The sequence below is a fragment of the Tachyglossus aculeatus genome, chromosome X4 (assembly GCF_015852505.1).
Source record: "Tachyglossus aculeatus isolate mTacAcu1 chromosome X4, mTacAcu1.pri, whole genome shotgun sequence".
In the NCBI taxonomy this organism is placed as follows: domain Eukaryota; kingdom Metazoa; phylum Chordata; class Mammalia; order Monotremata; family Tachyglossidae; genus Tachyglossus; species Tachyglossus aculeatus.
In genome coordinates, this window is record NC_052098.1 from 13,659,015 (window position 1) to 13,686,602 (window position 27,588).

The 27,588-nt window shown below is 41.6% G+C and overlaps 1 protein-coding gene across 5 annotated transcripts in view; it reads right to left on the reverse strand.

Annotated features, from left to right (window-relative positions):
* Window positions 1–746: 746 nt before the first annotated feature.
* TJP2 (tight junction protein 2) overlaps window positions 747–27,588 on the reverse strand; it is a 123,767-nt gene continuing 96,925 nt past the window's right edge. For all 5 annotated transcript variants that reach the window (XM_038769385.1, XM_038769387.1, XM_038769386.1 and 2 more), the window contains 18 exons: window positions 27,451–27,554; window positions 26,610–26,763; window positions 26,200–26,308; window positions 25,958–26,085; window positions 24,731–24,797; window positions 22,842–22,992; window positions 18,170–18,278; window positions 16,932–17,142; window positions 15,378–15,565; window positions 13,620–13,715; window positions 13,437–13,516; window positions 12,917–13,127; window positions 8,935–9,035; window positions 7,569–7,781; window positions 5,425–5,535; window positions 3,862–4,200; window positions 2,845–2,930; window positions 747–1,694 (listed from right to left, as the gene is read on the reverse strand). In XM_038769385.1, the coding sequence (XP_038625313.1) occupies window positions 1,535–1,694; window positions 2,845–2,930; window positions 3,862–4,200; window positions 5,425–5,535; window positions 7,569–7,781; window positions 8,935–9,035; window positions 12,917–13,127; window positions 13,437–13,516; window positions 13,620–13,715; window positions 15,378–15,565; window positions 16,932–17,142; window positions 18,170–18,278; window positions 22,842–22,992; window positions 24,731–24,797; window positions 25,958–26,085; window positions 26,200–26,308; window positions 26,610–26,763; window positions 27,451–27,554 (2,618 nt within the window). In that variant the 3' untranslated portion in view covers window positions 747–1,534. The remainder of the gene's footprint in view (window positions 1,695–2,844; window positions 2,931–3,861; window positions 4,201–5,424; window positions 5,536–7,568; window positions 7,782–8,934; window positions 9,036–12,916; window positions 13,128–13,436; window positions 13,517–13,619; window positions 13,716–15,377; window positions 15,566–16,931; window positions 17,143–18,169; window positions 18,279–22,841; window positions 22,993–24,730; window positions 24,798–25,957; window positions 26,086–26,199; window positions 26,309–26,609; window positions 26,764–27,450; window positions 27,555–27,588) is intronic.

Consider the following 27,588-nt stretch of genomic DNA (forward strand, 5'->3'; position numbering starts at 1 on the left):
AAGTGGTATCACAGGAAGGAGAGGAGAAAGGGGAAGCAGCAACAATGCAGCAGGGAGGGTGGGTAAGTAAATTCCCTTGGTGCTTAGGCTTAATGAACACTGTAATAGGCAGTTCAGAGAGCAGTAATAATGACAGTCTCCTGAAGATGACTTCAGGACTGAGAACCTATGTTATGGAACTCATTACAAGACAGTCTCACGCGACTTCCCTTCATTTCCCTTTTTTCTTCTCAGTCAATCGTATTTATTGAGCACTTACTGTATGCAGAACATTAAGCGCTTGGGAGAGTACAACAAAATACAGACACACTCCCTGCCCACAACAAGTTTACAGTCTAGAGGATGAGTTTCTCCCATCCCCTCCAAGACCCAACCACATTCAACCTCACCACCAAAATGAGAAACTGACACCCCAGCTTAAGGCAGTTTTCAGAAACCCATTCTGTGCTATGACTGAGGTCTGCCTGTCTGGCCTTGGCTTGATTGCAATTTACTGAGTTTCCACCTTACCAGCACATGAATTTGGCAAATAAAATATCCCTCAACTCTATATAGATACTTCATGGGAAGGATTACCTTCTATCCTTCCTTTCCAAAGAATATCCAATGAAATGCCTCTGGATTCTCAAGGGCCAACCAGTTGGACTAAACATTTCAAACTTTAACACACTGAATACGTATACAACAAATCCATCCAACTACTGAAATGCAATTTTTACATTTTGAAGCAAAACTCAAACCGGAAGTGATTATATAGAATATATTTATTTGATTTTGTGCAATAGCTTAAAACAAAAATGAACTGAATTTCTACACCAACTTCTTGGCCCTTCAAGCTTCTTGATATTGATTAGCCAGATTACCAAGTATGCATACCTATTATATATATATATATATATACACAGCCTGCACTTAGGGAAAACTGATCAGTGCCTGAAAAATAGATACTATGCAGAGAAAATTATAACTACGAAACCAGTACAAAAAATTAGTCAAAATACTCTTTAGTATATTATGGCTTTAAGTATTAGTTGAAGAAAGTTGATGATCCTTCTCTAAAAGGCACTTAAAGATTTGAATTAAAAGGTTTAGCTGAATTTAGTTTAAACCATGTCTTCTCTTTGTCTCTGAACTCACATTCACTCAATGGAGTAGTCCTTTAAGGCAGTATGAGGAAAAAGTTATCACTCTTTAGTAAGTTAGAAATATTAAAACAAAACTGATACAACTTTTAAAATAACTCTTGGTCCATGACACAAGTAACAATATTCAGACCACAAAGTGTTTTTTTGTCTTAATTCTGTAACCCAACCCACTCTCAGAAAAGAGATCCTCCACTTCCAGTGTGCGTTTATAAATCAGTTTATATAGCCTTACCTCCCACCCACCCCATTCCAAAAATAGAACTTTATAAGCCAACCAGATAGCTCTCCATGTTCCACTTCTACCAAAAAACCCCAACAAAACCCATCCCAGTTTTCCTGCAAGAGTGCTACTCTGATTCTTGGCCCAGAAGACAGATATATTAGTGAATTTACAATTCAGTATCCCGGTATCTGGATGGTTGCCCATAATATCCACGCTTCGAATGTTCCGAGAGCTGCTGGCGATAGTCTTCTTCCTCAGCATCACTCCCATAACTCCCCCTGGCATCTCGGCAAATTCTAAAAGGTGGTTTCTGAGATTCAGGTGACCTGGAATTGTCCAAAGAAAAGAATATCACACCTTCTCCCAAACCTCTTTCCCTCGCCAAGAGATAGGAAGGTATTGGGAAGAGGAGAGACGGAGCAACAATTCAGTAGATGCCATTTATAACCAGTTTGACAGAGACAGTGCTCAAATAAATATGACTGGCAGGCAAACATGTGTGGCTTAGTGGAAAGAGTCAGAATGTCAGAGACCCTGGGCTCTAATCCCCATTTTACAGAAAAGGAAACAGACCCAAAGAAGTTAAGTGACTTGCCCAAGGGTCACAGAGCAAACAAGTGGCATAGCTGGGATGAATAAAAAATAACCGATTCACTCACAGCCAAGAGACGGCATTGCTGAGGAAAAGCCCTCTCAGACTAGGTCTCCACAAGACCTGGGTTAGAAAACTATTCAATAGTGTTTCCAGGATCCTCCGGAAGGTAGAGTCAACCCAGCCAATTGTCCTCTGCCTGCTAGAGAGCCCCAGGCAGAGAGTCCCGTAGTGGCTGTTAAGTGTTTCTCTGAGCTGACAAGTAGTGTTTACGTGCCAACCCCCCAAAATTCCCAAGTGACAATATTTTTTCCCCTCAAATTCTTCTGGAGTAACGTCGGTAGAAACCTTCCAAAATTGTTTGTCTTTGCCAACAAGTGGCATCAGGGAGGGTGCTATTTCTGCGTCTGAATTCAGCACGAATCTCAGCTGTAAGCTTGTGGGCCAGCACTAGTCGCTGACTCACTTGAGCAACAGCTGGTTCCACCCCTAGGTTCAGTGGTCAGTCTCCACACTGGCAGATAGCAAAATGGCCTGTCACTGGTTAGAAAGAGGGCAGAGTGGGTGGGGTGAGGGTCTCCAGATTCATCTTCTGTCCTGGTGCAGTGAATCAGAGGCTTCATCCTCTGAAAGGGCCTTACAACTGCCAGAGTCTGGGTTAGAGATGGGGAGAAGGTTGGCAGGAGTGATCAGCAGGGCAATGGAGGAAGGGAGAGCTGGGAGAGCAAGACAGGGGTGGGCTCTGACCAGGGGCCACATTAATATACATTTAAGACAAGATTCACCACTGAGCTTTAGAGTGGCCAGTAGTCAAGGAGCTCTACATTACACAATTTAAACAAAAAGGATAGCAGCTATTGCTATGCACTGCACTCCTGGCTTACCTTGAAAACTGGGATAAGTTAGGGTCTGGTTTTGGTGCCTTGATTGGGACGGCATAGATATCAGGATGCTTCTGAGCTATTTCAAGCTATAGGGATGACAAATGGGAGGGAAAAGGTCTTCAATTTGGTAATATAAGAATTCTTTTAGCAGTAAACATTCAGCCCATGAAATTTATTTCTCTTCTCTCCAGGCTTCTAAGTAACCCCCCTCCCCGGCAAAAAAAGGCAAATTAGAGACTAGAATAAACTTAACATTCAAGTAATGCTCGATATCAAGCAATGCACATTAAAACAATCTGTGCTATGTAAGTGCCAAAATACCCCGTTTTCCCATAACATGGAGATGCAAGCTCACAAATTTCCACATTAAGGAAAACTAAAACTCACATTTTATCCAGTGTCCTTGGAACATGTTATCCAAACAGACCTGTGTTGTTGGATAGACATTTCCCAATTCCTCAACAGCGCGCCAGCCAAGCCATATGGTGAAACCACGCCCATTTACGCAGAACTGAGTGTATTCAGTGTTCTTGCACTGACAGCAAATCCGCATTTCTTAGCCTGCCATCATTTTACAACCCATTTCCCTCCCCGTTCTCTCTGCACCTTTTATTGAGAGGTTTCTCAAGCAGACCAGAGCGTCTACCAAAAAGGGAGGGGATGAGAGCTATGTACTGAGCGGTGTCACAAGAGCACGATTTGTGCAGCAGTGTGAAATACGGATTGAAAGGGGGAGGGGGAAGGCTGGAAATGGGGCAACCAGCGAGGATGCCAATGCAGCATGAGATATGATCAGAAAGAACTTGGATCAGGGTGGAAAGGAAGGGGCAGGTCTGGGAGATACTCCCTGAGGGCAGGGGATCATGTCTGTTCACTCCATCATACTTTCCCATGCTCCTCATACAGCACCTTCACACACAGAAAGCACTCAATAAATAAGGTTTGATTAGAAGAACTGACAAGATTTAGCAGCTGACTGGATGTGAGGGTTGAAACATTGTTAAAAGCCACTTTTACCCTTGCATTTTGTGCTTCTTGGATTTCTTGCATTCTTTGTATTCTGGCTTTGTGGTCCATCTTTTCAAATATTTTAACTTTGCCCAAAACAGATCTTGGAGTGGTGTCTTCTTCAGCCACATTTCCCTCATCTACCACCTCATCCTCTGGGTGTGGATTGGCAGATGATGTCGAGGTCTTCAGAATCGATCGGGCAATAGCAGGTTTTGCATATAGAGGTGGTGGGGGTCCTTTGGCAACTGCCACGGGAATTTCATTACTGCCGATACCAGAGATACTTGATTTATATTCGTAGGACTTAGGATAGTCATAAAATTCTTCTTTGCTCTGGAGCTTGGCCTATAGAGAGAACATGTTTACTTCCTGGTTCCAACAGAATACTCCATTTTAAACCAGTGATTTGGTTTCCACAGTTTTCCCCTTTTGTATTTCTAATGGTAATGCAAGGCAACATGCACTTCAGCCAAGGCGGGGTGAGCCTGCCCTGTTTCTCCCTCTCCTATCCCCAAATTGGTTTCGATGCAGGGTGGGCCAAAGTTGACCCTCCCCCTAGCAACTGTGCTATCATCCTAGGTGGCATCCCCATCCCGAGCTCCCCAAGGCTTGCTCAAACACCAGGTGCAGGCCAGAGTTTGACCCAAACAGCCTTAGACCAGGGATGAGTCGGAGTGGGTTGAAGTTCCTGGGGCTACTCCAATCCAGAATCCCATCCCTGGGACAACTCAGAGCCCACGCCACCTCTGTGGTTAACCAACTGGAGGCTGGGTGAACAGCTTCTTGCCTCACTCAGTCTTATTCCAGGTCAGTCCTTGATTTTTAAAGGTTGCAATGTATTGTATGAGTAGCCACGAATCATGTCAGTTAGCTCACTTATTTCCTATTCCCCCGTCGCTTTTCTAAAAACAAAGAGTGACTAAATTACAGGGACACATTTTATGGGAAAGAGGAGACAAAGCTAGTCATAAAAGCAGATTCAGAGGGGATATGAGACAAGACCACAATTCACTCATGCAGATGCCTTTACAGTTCAAATGCCATACTTCCCAAGAGGGCCATTTGGAGGCTGCATTCTTTGGATGTGCACATCCTCTTTGAGGATGAGAAGTTTGAGAAACAAGCAATTATGAGGTTTAAGTATGGTCACAATGACCGGATCTCTCTTTTCAGCAAACCACAGTTCTCTAGCTACATTCTGAAAGTTGCGTTCACCAGAAAATGCTTACATATTTGTAACTTAAGCTGCCACTCACCCAAGAACTTTGGGAAGCTGGACTCATCACTTTAAAGCTCTCACTTCCAAGCTTCCACTCTCCCAAGAACTTCTACCAGGCCTGACAATCTGACCACTTAAAGATTTCACTTTTGTTCAATCCCCCTGCGTGCTAAAGAGTCACCTATAGGTTCTCGTGCAGAGGGTCACAGAATTCAAGCCAATTCAGAACACAGGAAAAAGAAGGAGAAATTCTTAGTTCTTCTTGGGGGAGGCAGCTAAATGTACCACTCTTTGGAAAAAGATAGCTTCACCCTTCCTCCCTTGCCCATCTTGCATTCCCATGTACATACCTTTGGTGGTTCGGGCTTGAATGCTGGAGGTGGGCTATTATCCCTAAGGTGATCTCTGCTGGCAGCTCTCCTCATATGAGCTCTTGGCTCTGGGCTGGGTTTTCCTATGCTCTACAAGAGATAAATATTATTCAACAAGGACATCCATCCAATCAAGGAAAACCACTGTAGTGGTCTGATTGTTTTCCTTGCTCCTTGGCGTGCTATCACCTACTCTGGGTTCAAAAATTTGACCTACTGTACATTCAACCCATTTTAACTGAACAAGAACCAAATGGGCTTTCTATTTTAAGTTGACATTTTTATTTCCCTTCCTGAGGTCTCATACATATAAAGCAAACATGTTTCAATAAGACTGAACATATGCTATTACCTACTATTGTATGCATTGTGTCATATGGATCTGAAGATTTCTAGAAGTTAACATATTGTCTAACAATCCTTCTCCCCAAGTCTTTGCCCTACAGCTATACCTCATTCCCTGAAATTAAGCATCAGGGATTTTTTTTTTTTAACTTAATAGCTTCATAAATTCCCATGTACAAACTCCCCTTATTTCTGGCTTAGCCAACTCCCTACAACTAGTTATCCTATATCCCCTACCACAGTTTTCCTAAAATTAGCTCAGCAGCTTATCTTCCCTCCATAACCCTGTCCTCTCCCTGACTTTCCCGTCACTGTGGATGGCACTACCACCCTTCCCATCTCACAAGCCCCCAACCTTGGTGTCATCCTTGACTCCGCTCTCTCATTCACCCCACATATCCAATCTAACACCAAAGCCTGCCAGTCTCAACTTCCCAACATCGCCAAGATCCACCCTTTCCTCTCCATCCAAACCGCTACCACGTTAGTAGAATCACTCATCCTATCCCAACTGCAATCAGCCTCCTTTCTGACATCCCAACCTCCTGTCTCTTCCCACTTCAGTCCATTCTTCACTCTGCTGCCCAGACTATCTTTCTACAGAAACGTTCTGGGCATATCACCTCCCTCTTTAAAAATCTCCAGTGGTTGCCTATCAGCCTCCGTATAAAGCAAAAACTGCTCACTATTCGCTTCAAAGCTCTCCATCACCTTGCCCCCTCTTACCTAAGCTCCCTTATCTCCTCCTACATCCCAGCCCACACACTCTGCTCGAGTGCTAACCTTCTCACTGTGCCTCGTTCTTGCCTGTCCCACCGTCGACCCCTGGCCTGGAACACCCTCCCTCCTGAGATCCGCCAATCACACTCCCCACCTTCAAAGCTCTACTGAAGGCTCACCTCCTCCAAGAGGCCTTCCCAGACTAAGCCCCCCTTTTCCTCAGCTCCCACTCCCCTCCATGTCACCTTGACTCGCTCCCTTCACTCTACTCCCGTCTCCTCGCCCCATGGCACTTGTGTATATATAATTCTATTTATGTATATTAATGCATGTTTACTTGTTTTGATGTGTATATCTATAGTTCTATTCACTTATATTGATGCCTGTTTACTTGTTTTGATGTCTGTCTCCCCCCATCTAGACTGTACGCCCTGTGTGGGCAGGGATTGTCTCTCTCTATTGCTAAAGTGTACTTTCCAAGCACTTAGTACAGTGCTCTGCATAGAAAGTGCTCAATAAATATGACTGATTGAATGAAATGTCTCACAAGATGCATATGCTCTGTATGGATCTGTTGATGCTAATGTAACTGTACCTACGAGTATCTGCTAAAAATTTTGGAGTAGGAAATAGCCAATTTAAAAGAATAAGAGAGGGACTTTGATTTAAAGAAGTCTCATTGATTTATGCAAAATTTGAAAGGTTAGAAAGTGGAGCAGAGGGGAATGAGCGTGGAGCAGAGGGGAATGAACACAGACCACAGAACAGTGAGTTCAGATAAAATTCCATATGACATGATTAAAGTTAAATAGGAACATCAATAACAGAGGGATGCTGAGAGGATAAAAATGAATTGATATGAAAGGCATTTTGGAAAAAGAAAAACACTGTACAAAAACCAAGGTATTAATATTATTATTCCACATAAGCATCAATCCTGTGAGCCTCAGGTTACATTCACTATACCTTCAAGATACCCACACCAAAAAACAAAAAACCTCCACAAATCCTTTGTTCTTAGAACGAGAATTTTAATTTCAGGCACGCTTCAAACTCACCTCCTCCAACTGCACTGGCTCAGAGGAGCGGGTAATTGAAGAAACCTGCAGCTCTTCTGTAGGTTCATCCAGCTCATTGTCTGTATATGCGCCTCCTTCTCCGTCCGTGTCTTCAAAGTCACTGATCAAGCGGCTGTCACAGCTCAGGTAGTCAGCTCCCATGGCCGTTAGGTATGACATGCGATCTTCAAGATCATCGTCCATCCCATCCACCTACAGGGTTTTATTACAGAAGGTTGATTAGATTTGTGCAGGCTCTCTGGTTACTGGTTAACCTTCTTGAACAGCAAAAGGCAAGACTGATCTGTCTTGGAAGCACGTGGCACACAGCAAGTGTTTAATAAATGCTATGGATGATGATTTTAAATCAGCTTAACCTGATGGAGAGTACCTTAAAATTGCCACTTAATGCAAGTCACAAGGGACATCCACTCATTTAGCGACCACTGATATAGTCCATCACCTGCCTCAAGTACAGACCCAGGCCTAGAAGAATCTCTCCTATTTTTTAAAGATCTCTTGAGGCAATTCCACGACCTCTTACAATAGCTCACTTGGCAACTCTTCCAGCAAAGTCTGCCTGATTGCTAGCTTTACACCCATTTTCTTATTTGGTCCTTAGTGGAGATGGGGAATACCTGGAGACCATCCTGCGTAAAATAAACAACTTGAAAACTGGATCTTCTTCTCTAGGCTTAAATAAATTCACATCCTTCGGCTTTTTTTCTTGGGCCCCATTTACCAATCTTATCATCTTCATTGCTCACCTGACACCCTCTCTAGGGTCTCTACATCTCTCAAATGGAATCCTCTAGAATAGTTAAGTAAATTGAAAATGTGACACTGGTTAAAATAAAAAGGAATGGAAAAAAGGAAAAGTTGCCTTTGAAGAGAATGCACGTTATGCTTTGTTTTTCTTAATTTTCTTGTTCGTGAAACTCAATTGAATTCCTCTGACAAAAAGTATCACATTCATTTTAGATGTGTGGATTTACTGTATTTTATTTAAAAACAAAAATGGGGAAGATAAAGTTTGAATCATATAATGATACCTGGGGTGTCTGCTTAGTGCTTTATTATCTACCACAAGCACTGTACTTAGCGCTGGGGTAGATACAGTACAGGCAGATTGGACCCAATCGCTGTCCTATGGGATTTTCACAGTCTAAGTGGGAGGGAGAACAGGCACTGAATCCCCACTTTGCAGATGAGGAATCTGAGGCCCAGAAGTTAAGCGACTTGCCCAAGGTCATAGCTCAGGCAATTGACAGAGCCGGTATTAGAACCCCGGTTCTCAGACTCCTACCTAGGCCCATGCTATTTCCACTAGGCCATACGCCATAATGTGGGCAACTTAGTGACATACCTTTCCTTCCGACACCCAAACTGCTTCTCCTTGCTGATGCTGAATTGAGTCTTTCAAGCTGCCATACCAACTATCATTGGCAGAATTTAAATTGATTGTAGCTGTAGAAAATAAAACAAATAAATTAATCCATTTCAAAGACCTGAACTACTTTTGCCATCTTGCTTCCTACCTTACATGAAGGCATTGTTTCAATAAGCACCACGAACACTTTAACTTCAAATTACTCTATGTCAAATTTAATTAAAACAATTAAACATCCGGCTATTGGAGTTCTGTGCCTGGAAAGGTAAGTTTGGAAAAATTGTTATTAAGGCCCTGTATTTCAGAAAAGCAGTTATAGATTAAAAGAGGCTATATTTAGAATAGACACTGGTTACAGAGGCCTAATTCCATGGCAGTGCTTAAATACACGAGCAGACTCACTAAAGGGTTCAATTTCTAATTAGAATGCCTTTGCATGAATGAAGATAGAGGGCACTGAGAACCACCCTCTTCTCCTGGAAACATTATCTAACCCTGGCTCCCAGAAACTGTCCTCTCCTGGTTCTTCTCCTATCTCTCTGACTGTTCCTTCTCTGTCCCTTTCACAGGCTCCTCCTCTGCCTCCCACCCCTAATTGTCGGCGTCCTTCAGGGCTCAGTCCCTTCTATTCCCCATCTACACCCACTCCCTTGAAGAACTCATTTGCTCCCACAGCTTCAACTACCAATACTCAGCTGATTCCCAAATTTCCCTCCCTCTCTGCAGCCTCACATTTACTCCAGCCTTCTGGGAGATCTCTATTTGGATATTCTGCCAACACTTCAAACATAACATGTCCAAAACAGAACTCCTCATCTTCCCACCCAAACCCTGTCCTCCTCAGGACTTGCCCACCACTGCAGACAGCACCACCATCGTCCCTGTCTCACAAGTCCATAACCTTGGCATTATCCTTGACTATCTCCCTCATTCAACCCACATATTCAATTGTTTGCCAAATCCTGTTAGTTCTGTCTTCACAACACTGAAATCCACCCTTTCCTCTCCATCCAAACTGCTACTCTGCTAACCCAAGCACTTATCCTATCCCACCTTAATTATACATCTGCCTCCTCACTGACCTCCCTGTCTCTCTCCACTCCATCCCACACTTCATTCTGCTGGATGCATCATTTTCCTTTAAAAAAAAAAAAGTTTAAAGTTCAGTCCTCATCTCCCCACTCCTCTAAAACGTCCAATGGTTGCCCATCCACTTCCACATAAAACAGAAACTCCTTATCACTGGCCTTAAAGCACTCAATCAGCTTGCCCGCATAATCTTACCTCAGTGATTTCCTACAACCCAGTTCACACACTTGGCTCCTCTAATGCCAACCTGCTCACTGTACCTCAGTTTCTATTTTGCTGTTGACCCCTTGCCTACATCCTCTCTCTGGCCTGGAACTCCCTTTCCCTTCATCTACAACAGGCTACCACTCTCCCCACCTTCAAAGGCTTATTAAAAATCACTTCTCCAAGGGGCCTTCCCCAACTTAGCCTGCATTTCCCCTACTCCCTCTCCCTTACCTTCAAACTTGGATCTGTCTGTACCCTTTAAACCCATGATATTCACCCCACTCTCAGACCCAGAGCACCTATGCACATAGATGTAACATTCCCCTGTAGACTATAAGCTCCTTGTGGGCAGAGAGCAGGTCTACCGACCCTGTTGTATTGTACAATTCCAAGTGCTTAATACAGTGCTCTTCACACACTAAATGCTCAGTAAATACCATTGATTGATAGTCTGTTCATCTATAAGCATAAAAGTGTCTTTATTCAGCTTGGGAGATCCTAAGACTACTCACTGACATTTTGTGTAACAGTACTTGGTTTTAGCCAATTGACACAAAAGAGATTACTTCTATACAGGGAGAATCATCTGAGAAACTTGACAGAAGTTCCAAAAGATTCACTGGTGCTTTAAAATACAACAAAGACAAATCTGTACTCTAAGTCTCACGCCTAAAAAACAGCAAGGATGATAAATGCCCTCGACTCTTGATGGATAAATTAAAGTCTTCAGCATGGCCACATTTAGTCCAAGTAAGGTTTCGTGTAATAAGAGTTTGGTGGACTTGGCTTTGCTTTGAAGCTATGGACTGGGAGCCCAACTAAAACCTGGCTGCCTATGAACTTCAAGTCCCAGCTCTGGCTCAGGGCAAGACAGTATCCTTGGCCTACTGAATGTCAAAATGGAAGTTTGGAGTTGAGAGAGCCTAATGAATTGGAGGCAGCTATAATATTCCATCTAGGGAGGGCCTATTCCCTAAACTACTTGCAAGGCTGAGTTAGTTGCTGAAGGAGAATATATGTAGAGCTCTTCCCTCACCTCTCGATCTCCCCATCAGTAGTATTTTTGAGCACCTACCATGTATAGAGCTCTGTTTAATGAAGTGCTTGGACCTTCTTCCTCTTCACTCAAATGGCACAACCCTTATTCAAACTCCTGCCATCTCCCAACTAGGCCACTGTAACACTCTCACTACTTCCCCTGCCTCCAAGCTCCCTCCTCTTTCATCTCCACTACATTTTCCTGCCTGGATCACTAGACTGTAAGCTCCTTGTGAGCAGGGAATGTCTACCAATTCTGTTGCATGGTACCCACCCCAGCCCAAATTTAGCAGAGTGCTCTGTACACAGGAAGCACTCTATCAATACCATTGATTGGATCATCTTTCTAAAACACTGAGTTAAGAGCTGTGTGCTAAACCAACACCTCCAAATGGTCACTCATTTCCTTCTGAATCAAACAGACATCACTGGCCACTGGATTCAAATTTCTCTCCTCTTTACATATCTTCTCTCTTCACCTACACTTTTAAGCTTCTCCCAAGAGAATCTTCCCTCTGTGTCTTATTCTCAGCTCTTCTGACAAGCAACGGGAAGGTGGCCAGCCCACTGCAGGCTATGAACAGGTCTTCCCCAAGGCTGGCTCAGGAAGCAAACATACTAAGGAAAAGGAGGTAAAGCCTAGCTTCCCGTCCCTGATGACATGAATACATTGTACTGTAAAAAAAAAAAAAAACATGGAGCTCATGCATGAACAGATCTGTCTATATACATAGTAAAAGCTTTATCATCTAGCACTTCAGTTTATCCACTGAGAAGTGCTACTAGCAAGACAGACTTGGCAACTGATGCCTTGAGGAGAAACAGCATTTAATGTTAGACCCCTCCCCTGGGGCTAACTATTGTCTGACTTCAGGTTGCCCTTTGGAGAGCTTCAACAGCGAGGTTGTCTCCTAATCAGATCAGCAAAGGTCCTAATCTAACACCAGTAAACATGGAAAGATTTCTAATGCCCTAAACTCACTTTGTCCTACATCCTAATCACCCAAAGGCAGCCCCGTGACTTTCTAAAAATCACTGGACTCCAAACAAAAGTGTCTACTGGCAGCCAAATACACTGTAGTTACCCTGGGAACAGTTCCCACGGAAATCTAACAAAAAGTTGAATTTATCAAATGGTTTATGGTCTTGCACATTTGGTTAAATATTCTCTTGTAGATCCTTTTCTTTTTTCAGATGGCATTTGCTAAGCACTACGTGCCAGACACTGTTCTAAGCGCTGGGATAGATATGATATAATTGGGGTGGCCACAATCCCTGTCCAACTTAAGCCTCAGTCTTAATCCCCATTTTACAGATGCATTGTGTATGTGTGCAGATGCGTGAATGTGCGGGCGCGAGCACGCGCACACACACACACACACACACACACACACACACTCTCTGTCTCTCTCTCCCTATCTTGATTCAAAGGAAAAGTGTAGAGTTTTGAGCAGCCATGAGTCATTACTGAAGAGCGTATTCTTTAACTTTGTAAAGGTTTACAGCTTCGTGAGGATTATATTTTTCCCTATTTTCACAAATATCCTTTATCAGAATCTATATTCCTCCACTGCTGAAACTTGTTCCTCTATCTGAAGAAGCTGAGAGAATAAATACTGCTTACCTGTAAAGAGATAAGCACAAGTCTTTTTTAACTTATTGGCTTGATCATACAGCTTTCGAGAACTCTTGTTGGAAGAGGGATTCAGCCGGTTTCTCATTGTTTTCACACCCTGTCTAGTGTCTGGGTTGAAGAAGATCACAATTGGAAACCACTGGGTATAGTTCAATAGGTCCACAGCCTTTGGAGTCACATCTAACAGCGCATGTTTATCCTGTTATGAAAAGAGTGATGTTAAATTTTTTTAACATTGCAGTCTAGTCAGACACACATTGCTCCACGAACATTCCCTAATTCCCCAACAGCTATCTATCCAAAACATATAGTGAAAACATGTGTTATGGAAGAACTGAGTGCACATGGGCATGATTTTCTCCCTCAGAAGAGAAGAAACTACTGTCACAAATGCAAGTTCACTTCATAACATTAATAGTCTTACACACACTTTAAGATTTGTTTGAGTCTAGCAAACCAAAACCCATTTGCTTTAAATCAGCTGTATGAATGAGTCAAATAGTCTAACCTGTTCAATAATTTGCCTCACAGTGTTTAATCGAACGACTCCACTGGACTTCTCAGAGCCTGCATCTTTTGGCTCAGTCTCTGCAAAAGATAACATTAAGGGATTTTAATTAGCTGTAAATTCAGTTTCTTTTTTATTGAAGTGAAAGACATGCTAAATAAAAAGCACCAGTGATAGACTTACTAGCAGCTTGATACAGATCAGGCAGTTCATTAGCCAGCTTCTCCATTGCTATATCAGCTATCGGGCCAAAAAGGACCACAGGTCTCTTGAAACCAGCTAAAAGACATAAGAAAACCCTTTAAAGGACACACGAGTAACTCATCAATCAATCGCATTTAATGAGCGCTTACTATCGACAGAGCACTGTACTAAGTGCTTGGGAGAGTACAATACAACAGAAATAGCAGATATGCTCCCTGTCCATAATGAGTTTACAGTCTAGGGGGGAGACAGACATTAATATGAATAAGTAATTTATAATATATGATTTAAAGATAAGTGCTGTGGATGCACTGCTTAAACCCCCAAAACAATACACAAATGGCCTGAAGCCAACTGGCCTAGTGGAAAAGCATGGGACAGAGTCAGGAGGCCCAGGTTCTAATCCCAACTCTGCCACTGGCTTGCTGTGTGACCTTACGGAAGTCACTAAACCTCTATGGGGCACCGTTTCCTCATCTGTAAAATGGGGATAAAATCTGATGTGAGCTCTGTGGAGGATGAGGACTGTATCTGATAACCTTGTGTTTACCACAATAAATATAAAAAAAATGTGCACTGCCATAGGAACATAAATACACCAAATACCTTTAGTAATGGCTGGTTGAGTACTCAGGTTCCCTGATACCCAGGCCCCTGCTCTTTCCACTTTGGTCAGGCTGCTTCTCCTGCTTTCTCACAATTCTTGGGTCTCTCAGAACTCTTTCCTACATGTCCCTCCACACTTTGCCCTAGACTTTCAGCTCAACTTTTAGACAGACCCTGGTACTCTGCACTCTTCCTCTTTTCCTCCTTAATCTGCTGATGGAACTGGAGAGCCTTGTAGTCATGGTAGGTTTTTGGTGGAGCACATCAGCCTCAGATTCAAACTATACTAACAGATGCAAACTCACTCTGGTCTACATGTAGACAGATTTTTCTTATTTAGTTCACTTGCAAATCTGAATCCATTTTAACCCTCTTGGAGCTGAACTACATGTGTGCATCAGCAGCTGACTTGCTCAAATACTCTGTGACTCTGCTACTTGCCTGCTGTGTGACCTTAGGTAAGTTACTTTGCTTCTCTGGGCCTCAGTTTCCTCATCTGCCAAATGGGGATTCAATACCTGTTCTCTCTCCTACTTAAACTGTGAGCCCCATAACGGCCTGGGACTGTGTCTGACCTGCTCACAATGTATCTACCCCAGCAGTTAGTACAGTGTTTGGCACATAGTAAGCACTTAATAAATACCATTATCATCATCATCCTTTTGGTCTACCTTGATTTTGATTTTCACAGCCTCTTCAACACTTCTACAGTAAACATAATTTTGCAGTGAAAACTCCAAACAAGCCAGAAAAGTTTGTTCTTTCTTAGTATGCTTGTCCACGGGGGGGCCGGGGGGCTTCTTAGGCTGAATTTGTAAAAAGGACAATATATTCCACTAGAGAAGTTTAGGACAAGGCACATGTTGGGAATCCAAGTAGGCAATTTTTTTACCTGAATTTGGCCTCTTAACAGCCTGTTTTTGGGCAGAATTGTAAAGTCCCAAGAAACTGGGAAACCTGGAACTTTAGATCATTCACAGCAGGACTGATGGGAAATTCTAACTGGCAGAGAATGTGCTTCCCAGCTGAAGGGTGGTATTATTTCAAAAGAAAAAGAGTCTGTTAAAACGTAGTAGTTGGCTCTGTACAACGGGCATAGGCAGTCATCTTTGAACATGCTGGTTCTCTCACCCTCTCGCAGAAGAACCCTCTCGTAGGCTGGGAACTTTGTGCTAACGGAAACAATAGCTGTCAAGTCTTCCCGACTCTTCCTCAGGTTCTTTTTCATTCCAGACCTCTGGCCTCGCATTCTCCAGAAATCTGCCCTGTCACCGGAGTTATCTCTCTGGGCGTTCTGAACACTGGCCATCTGGTCAGCTCTGGAAAAAGAAACCAAAGAACTAAGTTCCTTAAAGTGCCACAAAGTCTCCATATCCAATTAAACATATCAGCTTATTTGGGAGCTCAAAGACAAAGAGGACATTTTAAATAGATGTGCTTTCCGACGGCTGGCAGTTTGGTAACATTTATACCTGAACGAGAGACAGAAGAAGTGAGGACACAAAAAGTCACAACAGCCAAATGGGCAGTAATTCTATAGGAAATATGCAGAGAGATCCAAACGAGGCAATGAATGCTTCTCCTGGGCAAACTGGGCTAAGGCAAATATAAACAGAGTGCTTGCTCTTTCTCTAGGTTGGCCAGTTAAGTATTTGCTAAAGGCTCTCAGGGTGCCTGGGACGGGGCTAGGAACTTGGGTAGGTTGACAAAATGAATGCCAGCCCAGGACTTATCCATTCCAGAAAAATGCATCACATACTACTCTTGCACTTAGATCTGTGATTTTTGGGCACTTGATAATCACACCACCTCACAACCCCACAGCACTATGTACATATCTTTAAATTATATATTATAAATTATTTATATTCATGTCTGTCTCCCCCTCTAGACTGCAAGTTTGATATGGACAGGGAATGTTTCTGCCAATTCTGTTGTAGTGTACACTCTTAAGCGCTTAGTACAGTGCTCTGCACATGGTAAGCACTCAATAAATACCACTAATTCTTAGTTCCAGCCCTCAAACTCTACAACTCAAACTCTACAAATTTGCTTTAAAACCAAAATGAAGCTTTTCCCCCTGCCCTCTATTTTTAGCCCTAGAAAGCAACGGGTCACATTAAGTCACAACAGTTATGGGACACTTGCATTAATGTGAACAATTAAAAGTTCACAAAGAGTCACTCGCCTCTCTTGGAGGAAAATTTTAAAAAGAACAGAACACCTCTACTCTAAGCCCTGGACTTTGGTTGGGTAACTTTCTGTTGTGGTATAACACTCTGGAGATGAAACTAGTATCAGCTTTGATGGAAAGGATGAAGATGCCTAGCATTTTTATAAGTATCAAGATAGAATACTTGTTTCATAATAAATCAATTATTTTGCTATGTAAATTTTTTAATCATCGTGGAAGCATCAGATTTTAGGGGTTTGTCTCAAATTCAGGATCAGAGGAGCTGCTCCTCTAGAAATCATTTTCCAGGTAAAAGTGAGGCACAATAATAGTGTAGGTGAGAGTGTCTGATACTCTTAGTAAGGGAACTGACTGAAAAACTTGCAGCCCTCTGTCCCTGGAGTAAAATACAGGTTCAAGTCAAAAATATTCTAAATATAATTAGGATGTTCAAGTTGTCTCCTAGCTAGCCACAAGGGCATGTGTGCTTGAGTGAGTGAACAATCACGTACCTGCTTCTGTTTGGAATTAAGCCCTTTTCCAGTTCATTTCCAATTCTCACTGCTAGCCAGTTGCCCAGCTTGCCATCATACAGTGTATCCACCACTCTGAAGATCTCTCCTCTGGTGAAGGCTAAGCTTTGAGGAGATTCTCTCTCACATTCAAAATGGCTCCTTATGAAAAATGAATCCCCTCTGCCACAGGCTAGGATTTCTCTGTACACTGGAAAAAAAGACAAGAGACAAAAGATATTTAGCTATGACACAGTAGGTTTACAGGCTGGGGGACCATTCTATGAAACAGTCTGAACAATACGAACTCTATTAACGAGAAACAATTAACACTGTTCTTTCTCTCCTCTCAATTCCTTTGACCCCACTAAAAACCACTGTAGCAAACTTTTCACTGCCTTGAGACAAGGAATATACAGTACAGGAAATGTCTCCCACCCAACAACTCTAGTTAATTGGAACATGGGTTTTCCATAAGATATTCTACAATAATCCAATATCCCCTTACAAACACAGAATGATCAACTAGCCCAGGTAGCTTGCTCTTTTGGAATATGTCTTCCTCCTGTCACTGACATACTCAAGGGGGTATGGGAAGAAGGGACCCAAAAAATACACCACCACCTAAACCAACATGAGCTTAACACAAAATTGAATTATTCCAAAATCTCTTCAAAACTTTTCTTTCACGCATTTTGGCATAAGACTACATTTTATGGGTCACTTAAAAAAATATGGATTCCCCTCCCTTTGAACCAAGTATCTTGCATTTCTTTAGCCTCAATGAAATACTGGGTCCTCTTATATAGTCCACCTTCCAACGAATTTCAACAAAGCCAAATACCTTTCACCCTCTCAGGGTCACACCTGGAGTTTCCAGTACTCTACCAATCTCGACTATGGGAGGGATAGTCAAGCAGAGACATACTCATTTCATTCCTAGCTTGGCCAGTGGCTAGTGAGTGGAAGGCAATCAGCTAGACTCTCCTGTTCGGGGCAGCAGCGGCATGGTAAACCATTTCCATATTTTTTACCACAAAAACTCTATGGATACACTACCAGAACGATTGCAGATGGAGGTGGGGTGTTCTGGGAGAGATGTGTCCATGGTGTCGCTATGGGTCAGAGACGACTCAACAGCATAAGACAAGACAAACATCTTTCTCTGGTTCTCCTTCACGTTATTATACATAGTGGGTAAACAAGCTTGTTTCCTAATACGAAAACTAGTTACTTACCATCAGCTCTACTCTGGGCCAAGATAGTCACTGTATCACCTTTGGGGATCTCTAGTAGATAAAGAACTGCATCTTCTCGAACCAAGCCTCTGAAGTCTTGTGTGTTTACCTGATGCACAAGGGATAAGAGGATAAAGGTGTACTTCTGTGGTAGCCTGTGTCTCTAACATCATTTATATGAACAGTACCAACTCCCCACCCCAAATTACAGCATTAAAGTCCTAGAATACAAGTGACATTGTTGTAGTATTGAATTATACTTACATAGTTCCTTTCTTTTGGGGAGTAAAGTACTTCAAATGCTTTAAAAATAAATCAAGTTTCATTATTTCAAGGAAAGTGCTCTCACAAAACCACTACTTACCTTCACTAGAAATGAACAGTTTGCTGCTCCCCAGGAGATCTTTTCTTACGTATACTGAACCAAGATCATTCAGCCCTCATTAGTTATGGCATTTACGAAGTTCATGCTATGTACCAAGCACTGTGCTAAGCATCACTTATCTTTCCAAAGTAACCTTTTAAATTACATTTGTGGTGTGCTTGATGGATGTAGTTGGTATAATTTTTCCTCCTTCACGCAGAAAAGAACTTTTCCTGAACATTTCTAACTTTTTACTGTGTGATTTAGGCAGTTGATAACATCTGCTGCATATCCATTGTACACAGACTACCATATTACCTGCTGTTATTAAAAACACACTCAACTCTTTCATGGGCTAAGGAAAATGGAATTGAGGAAGAAGGAAATAACACTTTATAGCTTTGGTTCTGAATCTTGAAATATTTTTGAACCTGAAATTGCATGGGGGAAAAAAAAAATCTCCCGTCATACTCCACAGAAGTTTATGGAAAGGTGAAAGCATAGTAGTGTCTGTTGCTAATGAAGTCTCATAGAGATAATTTTACATAACCCTAGACTGCATCTGATATCCCCATCAGTCATCTTACAAGATGTGCTGTTGGCCACAGGGGGACTGGGCAAGAATGTGTAGGAGGTTCAGTCCAATCCCATCCCACTTTAGCAAAACCTATCAAAAACATACCCTATTGGCAGATATATTTGCTGATCTCCCCCCACACAACCCTGAACAAAAGTTGTATGTAAGCCTCATTCTGGTCCTTGATTGTAGGGAGGCTGCAGTGCCATTCAACAGGTCACTTGTTGTTCAAACTCCTCCTAGGGCTGCAATATGTACCCCCATATGGGCATGGAGCTCGAAAAGGGTACCCTATATGTTCTTGGGTAGAGCAGAAGACATTCTCACAGCAACACACAAGGGTGGAATCTCACCATCAGAGTCATCTTTATTTAAGAATAACAATTATTGTGAGCTCCTTGTGGACAGGGATTATCTTGACCAAATCTATTGTATTATACTCTCCCAAGCGCTTAGTACAGTGCTCTGCAAAGAGTACGCACTCAGATACCACTGAATGATTTTATAGATTATAAAAAAAGAATTAAAGGTATGAGATTGTCAGATAAATAATTCATAGAAGGAACTCAAAACACTTTCTTTTACAGTGAGACTTGTGGATGGTATAGACTGTGGAACCTTCTATGGAGCATCAAATCTGATGGTTGGAGGCAGGGAGACGACCAGATGACCTTCTAAGGTCCCTTTAATTCCTAGAAATATGTGACTGATTAAGAAATGGCACCCTGACCCAGGTAGACTAATTATAGTATTTGTTGAAGCAGTGTGGCTCAGTGGAAAGAGCACGGGCTTGGGAGTCAGAGGTCGTGGATTCTAATCCCGGCTCCACCACTTGTCAACTGTGTGACTTTGGGCAAGCCACTTAACTTCTCTGTGCCTCAGTTCCCTCATCTGTAAAATGGGGATTAAGACTGTGAGCTCCACGTGGGACAACCTTATCACCTTGTATCCCCCTCAGCGCTTAGAACAGTGCTTTGCACATAGTAAGTGCTTAACAAATACCATTATTATTATTATTATTAAGTGCTTACTAAGTGCTAAGCACTCTTCTAAGCGCTGGGGTAGATACAAGTTGATCAGGTCCAACAGGCCCTGTCCCACACGGAGCTCATGGAGTTGCTCTGAAATGCAACCCTTTCACTTACAGAAAGAAAAATCAATCTGTGTGCAGGCTTAAGCAATAATGATAATTGTGGTATCTGTCAAGTGCTTACTATGTGCAAGCACTGTACTTAGAACTGGGGTAGACAGATGATAATCAGGTCAGACACAGTGCCTGCTCCACATGGGGCTCCCAGTCTAAGGGGGAGTGAGCACAAATATTAACTCCCCATTTTACAGATGAGGAAACTGAGCCCCAAATTAAGGAATTTGCCCAAGTTCCCACAGCATGCAAGTGACAGAGTCAGAATTAGGTTCTCTGACTCTCAAGCTCAGGCTCCTTCCTCTAGGCCATGCTGCTTCCCATATATCCCATTTTGCTTTACTATATACTGATGAAGTGATGCCACTGTCTTTTTAAAAAACATTACCTGCTCCCAGTTCAATTAGCTAATCAAATTTTATTACTGGGAAGTTTCCCCTCCTTCCCTCCAGAAAAAACAAAACAAAAAAACTCCACAACTTTTAGAGAAGTAATGGACTACATGAAAGAGAGTAGGAACAAAAGCTACCACAAAAGAACTCACAGCACAACGAGATAATCAATCTGAGCACATTGCGCCAGGAACCAAGATGCTCCTGTTACCTACAAAGTACACTTATTACATCATATTGCTTCTGCTTCATCACATCTCACCTCTTCACCTTTATAAACTCAAGAGGCAAACAAGAACTGGAGGCAGGATAGACAAACTGTGTAGGAAAATAATTTATGTCCTACTTCCACATCAGTCAGTAGGCCCCAAGGAGAGCAACCTCAAAATAAATTAACTCCAGTATTTTTATACTTAAGGTTATAAAGTATAACACTTTGCAACAAACACTCTTTCATTAGCTACTTAGTAGTAGAGTATCTGTGTCTGCTCTGTGCCTTCTACCTTCCAGTTCAATCATTCAATTGAGGAGTCCCTTGGCCTCAGAAGAATCCAGAAAATGCTGTATTTTTCTTTGCAAAACTAAGGACATCCTTTGCATTGAACACAAAATTAAACTGGGCATTAAGAATTATGTTTTCATCTATTGCCCAGCTTCTACACAGAACCACTTCAAAAGAAACTAGTTCCCACAGCTCCTCCTGCGTTACCAGGACGATGATAGGAAAACACTTTCATAATAAATGTTAATAAATAAACTATAAATGTTGAACTTGACCTCTTTACACCCATCACAATGACCACTCAGGCTTTAGCACCAGACACATGGAACGATCTGAGGTTCTCCCTAGATGTCTTCATCACTTTTCTTGTCAGAAACTGAGAGCTTTTTTCTTTAGTGTAAACTGTCTACCTGTGAAACCTCAGAACCTTAACAAGCAAGTGTTCAAGAATTCCTAGTTTATTTCATTTCACTACCCACACTGTCCCCACCGCAATTAGAAAACTTAATTTCTGGTATGAATCTGATTATTTATGAGTTGGTAAATGAAATTTTCTCTGTGGCCATAGTACTTTTACTGCTCAGACCAATGGTCCACCTAGCATAGGGACAGCTTGTCATCACTGACATATATCCTAATGATGATACAATTATGAGAGGAGTCTCCTAGGACCACTTACTATTTTCAAATGCAATTTTTTAGCATGGGCAACTTCATCTTTGGAAATACCTAAGTGTACAATAAAATTGCCAGTATTTCACTGTCCCCAAAGCTCCAGACAAATAAGAACATACTTTATTTTAGCCTATGTTTTTTTAAAAGGCATTCTGTTAAATGCTTACTATGTGCCAGGCACTGTACGAAGCACTGGGGGTAGATACAAGCAAATCAGGTTGGACACAGTCCATGTCCAATGTAGGGCTTGTAGTCTTGATCCACATTTTACAGACAAGGTAACTGAGGTACAGGGAAGTTAAATGACTTGCCTCAGGTCACACAGCAGACAAGTGACAGAGCCGGGATTAGAACCCAGGTCCTTCTGACTCTCAGGCCTGTGCTCTATTCACTAAGCTATGCTGCTTCTCGAAAGTTTCCCTAGAAAACTTAAGGAACTTACAATTAATAGCTACATAGAGCATCAACTGCAAAAATATTCCCTTCATAAGGGTATCCTTATGCCCTAAATACCCAAACCCTATCTCAGAAACTAAACATCTCAACTATTCCAATCAATCCATTGTATTTATGGAGCGCTTACTGTGTGAAAGTACCAGAGATGCAGTGTGGCCTAATAAATACAGCACAGGCCTGGAAGTCAGAGGGTCCTGGGTTCTAAACCCAGCTCTGCCATTTGTCTGCTGTGTGACTTTGGGCAAGTCACTTCATTTCTCTGTGCCTCAGTTACCTCACTGTAAAATGGGGATTAAGACAGTGAGCACCATGTGGGAAAGGGACTGTGTCCAACCTGATTAGCTTGTATCTACCCCAGTATTTAGAAGTGCTTGACACATAGTAAGCACTTAACAAATACCATCATCATCATCACTGTACTAAGCACTTGGGAAAGTACAATAAAACAGATTTGGTCGACATGTTTCCCTCCCACAAGGCACTTAGTCTGAAGGAGATACAGTCTACAGTGAACTGTGCAATCAGAGCCCAGGACAGAGTTCTTTTGATAAACATCATTTACCTTTAGAATCTGGTCTCCTTCCTGTAGGCCTTCTTCGTCAGCTGAAGTGCCTTCTTGAATGCCAGCAACAAATATCCCCACATCATTGCCACCAGCCAGGCGAAGGCCCACGTTGTCTCCTTTCTTGAATTTCACCATTTTTGTATTAGGGCTAGAATGTCCATGAATGTAAGGCATCACGGCAAAGTTGGTAGGACAAAAGAATGAGAGGGGATATCAACAGAAAGGGAGAGAGATGGGAAAAGGCATTAAAATATTAAGGTAGCAGGTAACTAAGACGGCTGATGGTGCTAGAATGCTTTATAAGGGAAGGGAAGCACAGGAGCACCACAGGTTCAGCAATAGACTGTGGGAGCCTGAGAGCCCTGAATTCTAAACTATACTACTGCCATGGCAAAAGAGAAAACCAATGAATCACATAAACTCCCCGGGCTCAGTTTCCTAATCGATAAAATGAGAACTGTGCCCAGAGCTTTTAGTAGATCACGACCACAACCACCACCACACAGCCAGCTCTCAGTTATTGGGGCATGATGGGCCTAGTGGCCACCTGGCCTCCCACAGCAACATCCATTTTTCTTTAAAAATAAGTGTGCCACCACTTACTAAACAAGAGAGCCAAGATGGCACCTCTTACTACTTTTTAGTCAAAATTTATGACAACTATATAGGGGGTGGGGGGCCACAAATAAGCACTGAGATGGTGAGTTACTTATATAAAATAGAGGTTTATGAAATTCACCTTCACTGATTTCACCAGAACCCCTCACTGCACTTCCCTGTACAAATGCATAATTGTGTCAAAATTCCTCTTATGCTACTTACACTGCACAGGCTCCTTTTTGAAGACTTTCCTAATAGCACCACACATCAATAATTTCATATAATCATGCAAACTTGCAAAATTCTATTTTTATAGAAATGGGTTGCAATCCTATTAGCTGTGACTTATGAAGGAGTTTGATAAACCATGGCAGCCAGCTTATCAGCCTGTTGTAGAGAACCAATGTAGCTTCAACTTTTAAATCTCTTGTGTACAGAGTGCTTTGTGTGCACAGAAGGAAATAGGCCATGAAAGTCTGATAAATTAAATCTCTTCATGGATATTTAAATGTGGACTTAAAATTTGGCAAAAGGCTTTTGTTGCTTTTGAAAGGGTTGATTTGGTACCCAGTAGTATATATTTGTCTTTTGAAAACATGCAACAAGGGTGTTGGTCATGCATATCAGGAGATGAAGGTAAATCCGCTTTGTACTTGGATTTTCAAAACCAAAAAAAGATAAAAATCAACAACCTTGGAAATGATGTAGCCCCCATGTTGGAAAACAGATTAACCACTTTCTGTGAGGCAGTAAAGATTATACAAATAAGAACTACTCTGGGTTCTTAAAGTCCTCAGATGTTGTGAACAAGGGTCCTACTAGCCGTTTAGTACCTGATCATTTACCTAGTTACAATAATTTTCATTTAGCTAATTGTTTTCTCTCTCAAACCTGACTTTTGTGCCTTTACTAATTACAATGACAGTAATACATAGTGCTTGTTAAACAGTAACTACATGTCCAAAGCACTGCGCAACGCAATAAAGGACATGAGGAATCTGCTTTGAAAACTTGCATTATTTCCCTCACAAAGTAAGTGATATGCAAAATTATTTCTTCCCATTTCTCTCCTCTCCTTTGCCCTGAACTAAAGGGAACACAGCTATAGGGAAAAAAGAGTTAGTCTGAAGAAGTAAAGAAATTAGTCCTCTAAAACTTTAAGGCTTTTGTGGGCATGGAACGCATCCATCATGTTTGTGCTGTACTCTCCCAAGCGTTTAGTACAGGGCACTGCACACAGTAAGTGCTCAATAAATGATTGATTGATTAGTTTTTATAAGACATACCCATATATTGCTTCATCTTCAGGACTAGGTTGCAGAAAAGTTTTGGGAACTCCTTTGGGTGGGGAAACTATTTAAAAAAAAAAAAACAAAAAACAAAACGTTTCTAGTTAGCTAATGAAGAATTTGAGTGGTTGTACTTTCAACTCATATAAAGAATCGGTTTGAGAGTGAGCATGCATATATACTAGTGCAAACCAGCATTTTCTATTATTCACAGAGACCCATCAAGAACTAAAATTAGGTAACTGTAGAGGCCTCACTGAGGTGAACCATGTTACAAACCTCTACTATAATCCAGGCATTCCATTCTAATTGGGACCACAGTTTTGTATTCCAATCACTTGATTAGGTGAGGCATACTGAAGAGAGAAGGCATTCTTGTCAATGCAGGCAACCAAATACCACTTGTGAGACAAACAAAGCCTAAGGACATGAGCATGCTAACTTACAACACCCGTGGGAAGCAGCATGGCCCAGTGAAAAGGACAAAGGGCTAGGAGACAGGAGACCTGGGTTCCAATCTCAGCTCCACCTCCTGAATGACCGTGGGCAAGTGATTTAACTCATCTGTAAAATTGGGATAAGAGGCTTCTTCTCCCTTCCCCTTAGACTGAGAGCCCCAGGTGGAAAAGAACTGTGTCTTATCTGATTATGCGGAATGTATCCCAGTGCTTGGCACATAATAAGGTTTTTAACAAATACCACAATTATTAACACATTCAGCAAGTTACCACAAAAAGAAAATGATTTCCTTCAACACTGTTCCCTGGAAAGTCTGTGGGACATATCAAGGGTATAGGCGCTTGATAAGTGTGAATAAGTATAGAATAGCTTTTAAAAGAAAAGCAGGAAATAAAGGCAATATATTAATTAATACCGAGCAGAGGGTGGTGTGATCACATTCTGGAATCATCAAGTTACAAAGTGTACCCTCATTTGGGAACAGTACTGTGGGAAGCTTTCTGATTTTCTTTAAAACTTTACAAGTGGCTGCCCCGCTTCTATTCACTTTCCAATCTCCCTCCTCTATGTCCCAGAGGGTTAGGGAAGATCAGTTTCAAGATTCATAAAAGGCTTGGGTTCCCTGAAGAAAGCTAAATATGGAAATATAAAATCATCATTAAGAGGATCCAATGACTTTATAACACTTCCCTCTTCTCCCCCGACAACAGCTAAATATGCAGGCCTGCAGAACAGGATCTAAAAATATAGACTTGAAAGTCTGACCTGGGGGGTCTTCTTGGTATTTGAGTTCTTTGTTGGCTTCTGAGATAACAGTGGCAGAAATATCACTGGTGGATTTAAATGGTGTAGGAGTTGCTCCCATCCTAGATAGTCTATTTGGTGTGTCCTCCCTTAAAATGAAAATAGAAGTTTTCAAAAATCTTATAAGCTTATATTTATTGTGTGCATGTGTGTGCATATGCATGCATATATGTATATATGCTTTTGTTGATTCCACATCTTACTTTGTCTTTTCCTTCAGTTTTTCATTTGAGGAATGATAATCAAAATCAGAATGATGCAATCTTCTATCATCTGGAGAGAATGATCGGTTTGACTCTATTTCTGAAATATCTGTGGTTTTTTTTTTTAAAGGAAGATAAACATATGCATCCAAAATTACGCTTGGCATTTAAATATATTTGTGGTCAATATTAAGTAGGTATAAACAAAATAATAACAACAACAACCCACCTCCCAAATAAAGCTTTATGCAGCCGCAAGAGGACATTCACAGCCAGGTCTCTCTACTAAAACTCCTCTTGGTCAGCCCTCCCGCCGACAATGATCAGATTCTAGACTTTATATCTCACCAATATCTAGCAGTACTAAAATACTTTAGAGGAGTGGTTTCTTAGCCCAAATGTGACCTTACCCTCTATTTCCGAGTCACTGTCATTTAATGAAGGAATGTTGATCAGAGTTTGTTTGCTGTCTCTCAAAACTACCAACTGCAGTTTTCCTCGTGATTTTTCTATCAATTTTCGAGCATCGGTTAAAGACATATTCTCTGTCACAGTGCCGTTGATCTGTATATAAAGGAGAGGATACGATATATACTATTTTTCAAAAATCACAGTAATCCTCGACCTTCCCATTTCCTTTCTCTGTCCTTTCCAACCATTTAACTGCACTATCAAAGAGATTCAGAAATGAGTTTTAGAAAGATTATGCTTGGATTAAAATCTGACTTTGCCCAATTAGCTGTCCGTTGACTAAAACAACATACTATCCTGGTGACTTGGGGCCTTCAAATCCTAACACTGTGAGCAATCTGCTCCTTCCCCCAAATATCACTCAACTACAAAGTACATTAACATACAGACCAAATAAGACAGTGCCATGGGCAGAGCAAGTCAATTTGCAAGGAAACATTTTAAGAGGATTCTACATTTGAGATTCAATAAATTTTCAAACCATTCACTTTTATTTGGGAGGGAAAGGAGGGGCTAGATGACAAATTAAGATGGAAACATGCAAGGCTGATTTCTCTGTTTATTTTCTTGTAAATTACTGTTTATAATATTTATAATTTATATATATTTATAATATTTATATGGTAAATTCAAGCTCTAAACAGCAGCAAGGTGAGAAGTGCTCTCATCTTTCCAATTACTCCTTAAATTTTGATTCTCAAAAGATGAAATGTAAATACAGAATACAAGGTTTTGGAATTACAGCAGATACCATTTTTCTCCAACTCTGCCCATACCCACCTTGAGAATTATGTCCCCTTTGTGAAGGTTGCCATCTTTGGTTGCTAAACCAGTTCTAGTCATCTCCTTAATGAAGATCTGACTCCCCAGACGGAGACCATATTCTAAAGAGCAGATGAAAACACACATGCATCATGC